This window comes from Centroberyx gerrardi, chromosome 12 (assembly GCF_048128805.1).
Source record: "Centroberyx gerrardi isolate f3 chromosome 12, fCenGer3.hap1.cur.20231027, whole genome shotgun sequence".
Lineage (NCBI taxonomy): Eukaryota > Metazoa > Chordata > Actinopteri > Beryciformes > Berycidae > Centroberyx > Centroberyx gerrardi.
The window spans coordinates 5,075,512-5,086,054 of NC_136008.1; the positions used below are offsets into that span (position 1 = coordinate 5,075,512).

A 10,543-nucleotide genomic window follows, 5' to 3' on the forward strand; every position below is an offset into this window, starting at 1 on the left:
TTCAGTTACAGCTTTGCTCGTCTTTCTTGGTTTGTTTGGGGGTTTTGCTTGTTTCTTTTAAAATGTGAGATTTTAAAGTGAGAAAGCCTTACAGTAAGGTTGGTCCTTAAATACTGGAGTACTAAGTAAGGACTAAAGCCCCACTTTTTACATAATGGATGGATTTATTAGTTAAAACAACTTCATATGAAATGATGTTAACTAGAAGGTTAGAGAATTATGATAAAGAAACAAGAGAGACATGGAAAAACTTGGCACATAAAGAGTTGTTTTCTTTTGTTGTTGTTGTCTGTCTTTATTGTCATGTATTTTGTATTGTATTTGTGTTTATTGTCATGTATTGTGTACTTACATAAACTTATATGTTATGCATATGATGGAAAATGAAAAAGGCTCTTGGGATTTTCCATCCCACCTGCACAAATATGTAACATTTTCCTCCTCCCCCTGCCTTTTTAACAACCATATTTCTGTGTTTTACATAAGAACATGGCTCCCTTACCCCTTCTTGCCTCCCTTCTTGCGGGACTCGACGGGGGTGCTGGGCGGCGAGGGCGAGCGCCTCCTCTTCTTGCCGGCGGAGTTGGCCTTGCGCTCCTTGCGATCGGGCGTACGGGAAGACTGATCAGACAAACCCCGTGCGGCGCAGGGAGTGAGGGATGGAGGATGAGAGAAAGAGCCGGAGAATGAGAGGATGGAACGGTTGCACACACAAGGAGGGGAAGCGGTGGGAGACGGAGGGAGGGAGGGGAGGAAGAAGGATGCCGTGGTGGAGGAGGAGAAGACCAGGGTTCCTACACATTGTCCACTGTCAAAACTGCCATTTTCATTTTCTTTCACCCAAACATTCATTTCTTGATTTTAGTTGTTGTGCAATGTGTTGCAGAGTATGAAATTAACATCTGCCAAGCCACAAACGCTGATTAAATTTGTCTTTGTTCGATAAATCAATAAGCGTCACCCGCCACACCGGCTGTAAGTTTTATATCATTTGAATGTCTTGGTTATATACAGTCTTTGGTCTTTGCCCGTTCTCAAACTTTGTTCCTGCTGGACACCTTACGCTCTGTCTGACCATGAGCCAATCAAATCAAAGCAAAACAATGGCTCTGTACCAAAAAGGCTCCTGATTGGCTGCTCTGCATAGAGCTGTAGCGTCTAGACTTCCTAGCCTAATGTTAAATGAAGCTTAAAAGATATTCCCATGTGGGGACTCATAGCAGATGTGATGCCAGCTGTGTGTAAATTTGAGGTAACGCTTCTTTACAATGGCCTTATTCCAGTTATTAACCTATGAAAAAGCATTGTTGCTGTTACACCGTTCTAAGTACATTATGTATTAGGGAGATTTTCATCTAGTACCTACACAGTAATATTGTGTAATACTTTTCCATAGGTTAATACACAAGTTAATACACTGGAATAAGGCCACTGTAAAGAAAGTGTTACCAAAAATGTAGTCCAAGACAAAAAAAATATCGATTTAAAATGAAAACTTAATCTACTCTTGCCTCTTTATTGAATGTTTCACACAGCATGGAAAAGCATTTGGCCGGTAAAAATTATTTGGGGCAGGTAATCGTATCTTTAGTTTACCAGCCCTTGCCAGGTGAGCCAAAAAATGATTTTTAGACACTGATGTGGTGCATGCTGATTGTGTCTACTAGGTCAACTAAGCCGTATCACTGTATAAACCTCAAGAGATGTTCCTCTCCACACCAAATACCACAATATACGAAAATGGGTGTACAACCGAACAACATTTGCGACCATTTCATGTATATTTTGTCTGATTTCAAAACTTTTCAATGACCCGGTAACGATCAAATTCATTTTACAGACTTTCCAGACCTGAACAGGAACCCTGGAATATAGTAGAAGGAGAGACGGAGAGTGGAAAGAGTTTGGAAAGGATGGGTAACGGACAGATACAGGCCAGACGCCGACGGAGGAGGACAAAGCACATTCCACAGGGCAAAACCACACACAACAAATAGGAACTTGCAGCAAAGATAAATGTACACACATGCCAGGATTCCCACACATTCTGGCTGTCCAGATCTTTCATGACCAAATTTTCCATACAGCAAAATATTCATGACTAATATTTCACCGCGTCTGATGTTCATACCTTACATTTTTTGCTGAATAGTTCATTTGAACATTCAAGTCTTTTGTTGGTTAGCTACAGCTATCATTTGGGACTCATTTAATTCGGAAAATTGTTATCTGGACCCACCAACAGCCAAGCCTGAAGCTAAACATGGCTTCAAACAGTAAAGTGTTCCTGAACAAACGTCCATGAAATGTCTTAAACATGGAAGTTTTTAGGACTGGAAAACCCAACGTAAGATTTTCTGTCACTTTTAAACCAGGTTTTCAAAGACCCCCCACCACCACACACACACACACACACACACACACGTACACAGCCACACATCACCTACTTCCTCCTCCCTGGGGAAGATCCTCTGGCGGAAGTTGACTGGCTTCTTGTTCTCATCCACCTCGTAATCCTCCTCGTTCATCCACTCGTTGAAGGCATCTGTGTCCAAAACCCACTTAGCATGAACCTGAGAGAGAGAGAGAGAGAGAGAGAGAGAGAGAGAGAGAGAGAGAGAGAAAGAGAGAGAGAGAAATAAGGCAAGGGGGAAAGAGACGGAGATCTAGGCTTGTTGTCAGACTGGGTACATGTTTACCATTTTCTTAGCTTAGCCTACCAGTCGCCCTGGAAGCTCTCTTTACAGTGCTGACCTGATTTTTCCTCATCATTTTCCCAATGGAAAGGACTCGCTGTTGCATGTTCAATGCTGAGAAGTAGTGTTTTTTTAACATGGACAGCCCCAATAGCTAGAATTTTAAAAATATTTCAACTTTTAGCAAACAAACACTGCAAATCACTTCTTAAAACCCACTTTTACAGACTTGCTTTTATGTGATGTCAACTTTTTATCATCTTTTTATCCTTAGTATTTATTTTGGTTTTTATTTTACAGTTGTCCTAGTATTGGTCTGAATGTTGCTCTTCTCCACCTCTGTCCTCTCCTCCTCTTCTCTTCATGTAATTCCTGTTTCACAATGTTCCCTTGCTTTTTTTTTTTTAAGCAAGGGAATATTGTAGTAGGGGAATAACTTTCTTTTTCCATGTCCATTTGAAGGATAAAGAAGTTGAGCGTTCCACCAGTTAACCGCTACTTCTACATTGGTAAAGCTGAACTCGGGTCGTCGCTCACCTTCCAAGGCCTCTCGGCGCTCGGTGGCTCCTCCACGTCTCCGTCCACCTCGCCGGCCGACACCCAGGTGTCATAGCTAGCCGTGCAGAGAACAACAGCCATGGGTTAGTGCTCAGTACAACATGAATGAACGTTAACGCGCTGCGTAGGAGACTAGAGCAGGAGTTCCCCAAATGTCTTCATGTCAAGGACCCACAAAACAGATAGGAATCAGGCCACGAACCAACGTTTGATAAGATTTTGTCTCACATACCCCTTATCTGAGAAGGCTTTTGTAATTAGACATGACTTACAAAAGAATTACACAACTGTTTATAATATATAACAGTGGAGAGTAAAATCTATCATCCAAGCAGTCATTTTTATACATTCTCTCATTATGCTAACTGTCAGTGAATACATTAATCCCACGACGACCCTTTCAAGGACCCTAGACCACACTTTGGGAAGCACTGGACTAACAGGAACAGCATCATCAGTGTCCCAACGGCCCTCCCTCTTCCAACCAGTTTCCCAAAGTTACACATTTCAACCATTTTGACGCAGAGACAGCCAAATATGTAAATGTGTACATCGGTGACATCATGACAGACTTAGAAACAAACAGAAGTAGACGTTTAGAGGTTGTTCACAATCTAAACTCACGTGGTTTGATTGGGAATCTACGAGTGGAGGGGGGGCAAGTGTGTACCCTCTTAGGACGATTTATGCTTTTCCTGCTTTGCCCGGCCTCTTCATGTCTATCTACCTCTCCTTGTCCATCTATTGGTCGTATTAAAGTTGCCGTCCTCCTCTCTGCTCACCTGTCTGGGTACAGACCCCAGTGCACCAGCACCTGCTTGTCCTTCCTCATGACAGGACGCAGCCACTCCTCTGCAACACACACACACACCAACAATTACTGATATATATACACACACATCGACCAGTCATTATCAAGTACTACTGAGTATCATTTTAACAAAGTGACCCCCACTCTTATAAAATGATTGACAGCACCGATCCGATCCAGGCAAGTCTTTGCTTGTCATCTTGATTTTTTGGGTTTCTTTTTGTGTATGTTTTTAGGTGATTAATCGTCAATAAAATGACAAAAATAATGACAAATGCCCATCACAAGTTACCGGAGCCCAAAGTGATGACTTACAGCAAGCAAATCATGGCATTTGTGAAGCTGTAACCACAAAATGTTTTGTATTTCTACCTGATAAATGACGAAAGCGATTAGTCGATTATCATTTCGACTAAACGATTAATCAACTAATCGTTTCAGCACTAGGTAGTTTTATAAGCCCCTTGTTTTGTTTTTAAATCTCACCTGTGCAATTTATTCATTTCACCTTTGCGTTTTTAATCACTTTAGCTTTTATCATTGTGACAATAAATACAACAAATTCTGGTACTTTTAGAGCATAGCAGTAGACTTCCACACACTGGACCCTCTATGTATTAGAGATAGTGAATGTGGGACTTCAGGTAATGATTTTTTCCCCCCCCTAATTGGATATAGAGTGTTTTGAAATAGACAGTCTCATATGCTCTGGGAGTCAAACAGCAGACTAACTTACCGTCGTCCTGTTGGGATGGAGAAGGGTAGATGTGGTGGGTGGCCTTTGACTTATCCTCAGTGATGGAGCCCTGAAAAGGGGGAAGGAAGAAAGGAAAGACAAAAAAATCAAACAACCAAAAAGGGAGCGACAGAGAGAAACAAAGAGACAGAGTTTACAGTGACAGACAAGCCTGCTCTACTTGAATGACAGCAGAGACAAATCCTGTCATTGGCCGGCCTGTCCTAGCAGGGCGGGACTCACCTGGTGCCTCTTGATGATGTCTTTGAGCTTATTGGCCTGTTTCTGCTCGATGTCCGCTGACAGGAAGACAGTGGGCCGAGTCAGACAGTTATTCTGGAAGCACAGAAACATTAGGTTAGCCTGGGCCACAGGTAGCATTTCACCCCAAGGATTAATAAAAAAAGTTGCATAGGACTTTACATTTAAAATATATACATTTAACCATTTACCACACAGGTGTATTATATCGATACGATATATCGAAATTCTATATATCGCAATACAAAAATGTGACAATATGTATCATGGGGCAGAAAAATAAATTGCAATATTAGCTACATTTTATTCTGCTGTCGTAATCACAAATGAGATGATTTGGCCATCACAATTTCACAAACTCTCCATCCAAAGTAGATTATCTGCACTTTGTAATGACATTTCTAAATTGTTGTTTACATTCTGGTAAGTCAATGCCATTGCTGGAAAGATTTATGGCTCAGAAATAAACATAATTCTGCACAGTAAGATTATGTTGTCTTTTTTATTACATCGTATCATGGTTGTCTCGAATCATGAACCCCATATCACGTATCGAATCGTATTGTGAGATAAGCATATCGTCCCACCCCTAACTAAAGGTTATATAATGCTGAAAATAGAACTTAAGTGTATTTTGCAGATTCATACCTGGACCAGGGTCTTCTCTACATTTAGGAACATCTCAACGTTCCGGTCCATCCTGGACGGGTTCTGGAGGTCGAACCGACGCCTGGGGATGGAGGAGAGAAAGCAGACGCTCAGATGTGGTTGTGTTTCTGCTGATCAAATCCCATGACGTTCCCACAACTTTAAGCTAAATTTCCATCACCAGTACGTGCAAGCATCTGTGTTTAAATGTTCCATTTTTGGCTAAATAATGGAATTTAAGATGCCACGTCTTGTTTTGGCTTGTTACAACTATCATTTGGGACCTTGGGAAATTATTATTTAGGTTATTATTCTTTCCAAGCCAAACCTGACAACATAAATAAAAAGTATTATTACTATTAATATTACTACCACTACTGCTACCACTACTATACAAATTCTGAACAAACTTCTATGACATTTCCAAAATGTTTTGGATATTTTTTCATTATTTTCCAGGACCATTCCTGGCGTGAATACCAAAGTCTTCGAATTCTATGACTTTTCCTGGTTTTATAAGAGCGTGACAACTCTGTGGCAAGAGGAGCAGCTACTGAGCCGTGACAGAGCCTGTTTGTTGACATGTCAGGAGTGTGTGAGGGAGTAAGTGAATGCCAACACCAGCCCTGTCTACGCAAGTTAAACACAACCCGACTCACCAGCCCTGCTCGCTCTTGAACTTGTAGACCGACCCCAGGATGTGACAGAGAGCACCTCCTGCCTTGAAATCCAGGAAACTCTTGGCCTGAGGAGAGGAAAGGGAACATCAAGCATTCAGTGTAAAAGTAATTTATCTAATTATGAAAAGGTGCACTAGCGCTAAGTTTCACTGAAAATTAGAAAGTATAAATGTTGTAGAGGACAAACACCACAAACCAAGACATTTCTAAATACTGTTATGTCACAAGTATGATGTGTGTGTGTGTGTGTATGTGTGTGTATCTAATGTCCTTACAGGTAGCTTGGTGAGAGCAGGGTTGTTGACCCTGCGTCCGAAGGCGTCCTCCTGGAACTGAAGCAGCTGTACCACCAGCCCACCCAGGGACTTACTGGAGGGGGAGTCGTTCTGGACATACTGGGACCAGACAGAGAGAACAGCATTAACACAGAGCAATGAACACAGTTACACACACATCTAGTCTGGGGCCGCCTTTTAATTAGTCCTGTATGATGATTTATCACAATTTTAGTTTGCATAACTGAAGGAAAGTTCGATCTACACTGTTAGATACCATCAATTTATGATATTCAAAGCATTCCGGGAGTTATTTTGTGGTGAAGTGTTATTTACTTTTTTGGTGAACCCACTTTCAATGCAACCTCTGCTTCTACTTCAGTTAAGTAACTTCCTGCGTTTCTCAGAATGACTTTCGCCAACCCCCAGACAATGTGCCTGATCTTGCTGCATTCAGCGTTGTGTTTTACGTGTAGGTAGAGACGGCAAAATAGTGATGGCAATAGCACAGGAAGACCAAGAGAGCGAGAGGTTTTCCAGTGGAGAAAAGGTCGGTCACGCTCCTCACTCAAACCACAACACTGTGTTACAGCTGCACTGCATTATGGTCTATTGAAGCTACTGTTGGTGGAGGAATTTGGTATCTCTGCCTCTTCTACGATGGATTTCTCCCTGTATGATTATTGAACATCAGTACAAAATCACAGGAATAAGAAAAATACACCACCAAATAACAGAATGGACCCAGTTTTTTAGGGCGGATTTTTCCTTGAATGTTGGCATTATTGGCAATACTGAAGCATTTCATTTAGGCTGTCTGCTGTAGCTGAAATTAACCCCCCCGAGCCCCTTCCACAGGGAGGTCAGAGGTCAGGGCCAGCTACAGAACAGCACCCCTGGAGCTGGTAGGGATTCAGGGTCTTGCTCAAGGACACTTCAGCAGGACGGATGCTTGCTGTCACAAGGCCTTCCAGTTGAAGGACCATCTCCCTGATCACTACACCACCCTGCTTCCCAATGATAATTTGACAATGGCTGCAGATAATTTTTCCTCCTCCTCTGGCACAGAGCTAGAATAATGTAAATCTGGCTATGTGAAAATAGAACAGGTCACACTGAGGAAAAAGGGCTCACACACCAGATAGTCTATTTATAACGAGGACAATGTCAAGGAGACCCACTTCTAGCCTTGAACACACCCACACACACACCTCTTACTGAAATAAGAGGTTCACACACACAGTTAGCGCCCTTCCAGCCACATGGCTTGATTCTATTTATATCCAGCCTCAGTAACTGAAACAGCTAGCCATGCTGGATAGGTAAACAATGTATACTTCCTAATTACATCCAAGACACATCGTTTATGCTCATTTTATTATATTATTATAATCTCTTTTCTTCAACATCACTTAAACGAACATTAAAGGACAGAGGGCCAAAGTGTTTCAGTGACTTTGTAGTGAGAATGAAAACACTGTTAGCCAAGGATCATTCTTTGTTTGGCTAGTGGGCGAGAGCAGGCTGCACACTGTCTGGTATGCTGCTGTGTTGACAATACTCAACATTGCCTACTCCTCAGCAAAAATTCACACTCCCCTTGCAAAATACACAGAGTTTCGTTTTTTTTAATACGAACGGGACTGTAAACAGAAGCTATATAAATTATAATAGTCGTTTAACTGCTTGGTGTCCCGTGACTAACGTTAAGTTACATCCATGGATTTTCCCTGGCCTCAGGCAATGCTAATAACTGACAGGGAAATTTCGCTGAAATTGTGCGCATTAAAGAATGTTAAAATCTTTTATGTTGGATAACTACAGCCACTCTGAGCTTGCCCGCTCGTTTGTAAACATTACCCTAACATGTATTGGTGTCCTCGGCCCGTAACGTTACTGAATGGGCAGCTAGCTAACAGTTAGCTGACTGCTAGCTAACCAGGTTCACCCCGGTGATGTTTGAGCCCCTCAATTTTGTGGCATTTCTTTACATGGATATGCACTTGTTTCATATCAGCGATCCCCCACAAACAAAACCACCCGTCTGAATGAACAACCAAGACATATAATTTGATTTGGCTAGCTGAGGCTAGCTAAGATAACAGCGCTCCATTGTGCCAGGGGACGCGGGCCTTCATAGAAATCAATGGAGGACCAGTGCTGCTTGCTAACCTTTTTGTAGTGCTTCCCGATCCACAACCGCACCGTCTCCAGTTGAGATACCGTTTCTGAACTCTCCCAGAATTTCGAGGACGGGCCTCCATCTTTCTTGCGTCCCACTGCGGTACCGGCACCGACCGGGCCGGTTGCCGGTCCGCCTGAGCCCGTTCCGCCTGCTGTAGTCGCCGCTGTCGCCATTGTGTTTTGTCCGCTGCGTTTTCTTTCTCCTCAACGGCGTCCCTCACCGTGCAAGTTTTCGAATGATATTGCGCAGCCGCAAATGGGTTGATATTTTTCAACTCTCGCGATAAAAATGTGACTATGGGAAAGGTAGTCTCTGTAGTCTCTAAAACCTCCTTGCTCTAAACTCATCAAGCAAACCAAAGTAACCAAAGTAAGTTTTGTCATGTTTTTAATATTTCTACCTTCCACATTCTCGCCCTCTTTTTTCTCTGAACACACACACACACACACACGCACACACACACACACACACACATGCACTTCCACTTACTGTTTTTGTTATTTAGGTTTTTATTGCTCTGTGCTCTTATTGAGTTGCTGAGGGATTTTTTCCCCAATTCACATCTCTCTTTGTCATCTTGATTTTTTTCTTGTTCTTAGACATTTTCATAAGCCTCTTGCAGTTTCTTTGTGTCATTCCACAGTTTGTAGTTTCTAGGTTTCTTATGTCCTTTTAAGCGTTTTATACTGTATCTGGATGTGCAAGTGAACTAAATCTATATTAAACCTCTGGGCAAGGTGACCAAAAGGGCAAGGTGTGGCAGCTGCAGCAGATTCATCCGGTGGGTCAGGTGTCAAATCTGTTGTATCTGTTTGTTGGCACTCTTCACTCCTCCTGGCTCAGTTCCACTGGGCTGCTTGCATCCAGTGATTGTCCTTATCTGGCTCCACACTTCATTAATGTTGTGCTGATGTGTTTTCCTTTTCAGCTTCATTGGTACAGCCTATGTCCTTATCAGTGTCCCTGAAGGCTATTTATGCTTTATGCAGTGTCTGTACAATATGTCAAGGCCTTTGATACATGCATGTCTGATAAAAAAACAAAAAAAACATCTAAAACATTTCTAGTTCCTGGTTGGCACGTCCTTTTCGGGAAATATAAATAACATTATTGTAGGTTCCCCACACACCATATAATTTATTGCGGCAATATTTATCATTGAAATTTCATAGGTTATCTTTAAGAGGATTAGGATCTAATATGTTCAGAAAGGGCATGTCATTGGGTCTATCTAATATAAACTGCACAGGTAGTTAACTACTTTCTTGGAATGACCTGAGCAACTCATGCAGCTTGTATGTGTTGTTCGTCTTCATAATTATTGTGTGAATATTATCAGCTGGCGGTGACACAAGGATATTGATTTTTTTATCCACAATTCTTTCGTCTAAGCATCAGTTGCAATAACATGTAATGTTAGATGATCATGGGTAACTGAAAATTTCCAGCAAGACTGACGAAACAACATGGTTCGAACAATGGAAATTATTTAGAACAATGGAAATAATATCAAAAAAGCTAGGGGTAAAGGTATTGTGCACAGTATTGCATGGGTAATATCAAAAACAGTGTGCTAAAGACTGAATAAAGTGTGTACCACTGTACATAGAAAATCAATAGAAAAACTGAAAGATGTCTGACACTCACTCTTGTGACTGCAGAATATTTAATTGATCAGCATGAGGTTACAGAT

At 41.8% G+C, this 10,543-nt stretch overlaps 1 protein-coding gene across 1 annotated transcript in view; it reads right to left on the reverse strand.

Moving 5' to 3' along the window:
- Positions 1 to 9,059, reverse strand: part of smarcc1a (SWI/SNF related BAF chromatin remodeling complex subunit C1a) — a 30,914-nt gene extending 21,855 nt beyond the window's left edge. The window contains exons 1-10 of the mRNA XM_071895529.2: positions 8,838 to 9,059; positions 6,666 to 6,785; positions 6,370 to 6,455; positions 5,711 to 5,792; positions 5,045 to 5,137; positions 4,802 to 4,871; positions 4,037 to 4,106; positions 3,234 to 3,309; positions 2,448 to 2,573; positions 503 to 621 (exon numbers count right to left, since the gene is read on the reverse strand). Of these exons, the coding sequence (XP_071751630.2) occupies positions 503 to 621; positions 2,448 to 2,573; positions 3,234 to 3,309; positions 4,037 to 4,106; positions 4,802 to 4,871; positions 5,045 to 5,137; positions 5,711 to 5,792; positions 6,370 to 6,455; positions 6,666 to 6,785; positions 8,838 to 9,023 (1,028 nt within the window). The 5' untranslated portion in view covers positions 9,024 to 9,059. The remainder of the gene's footprint in view (positions 1 to 502; positions 622 to 2,447; positions 2,574 to 3,233; positions 3,310 to 4,036; positions 4,107 to 4,801; positions 4,872 to 5,044; positions 5,138 to 5,710; positions 5,793 to 6,369; positions 6,456 to 6,665; positions 6,786 to 8,837) is intronic.
- Between the last annotated feature and the right edge of the window lie 1,484 nt (positions 9,060 to 10,543).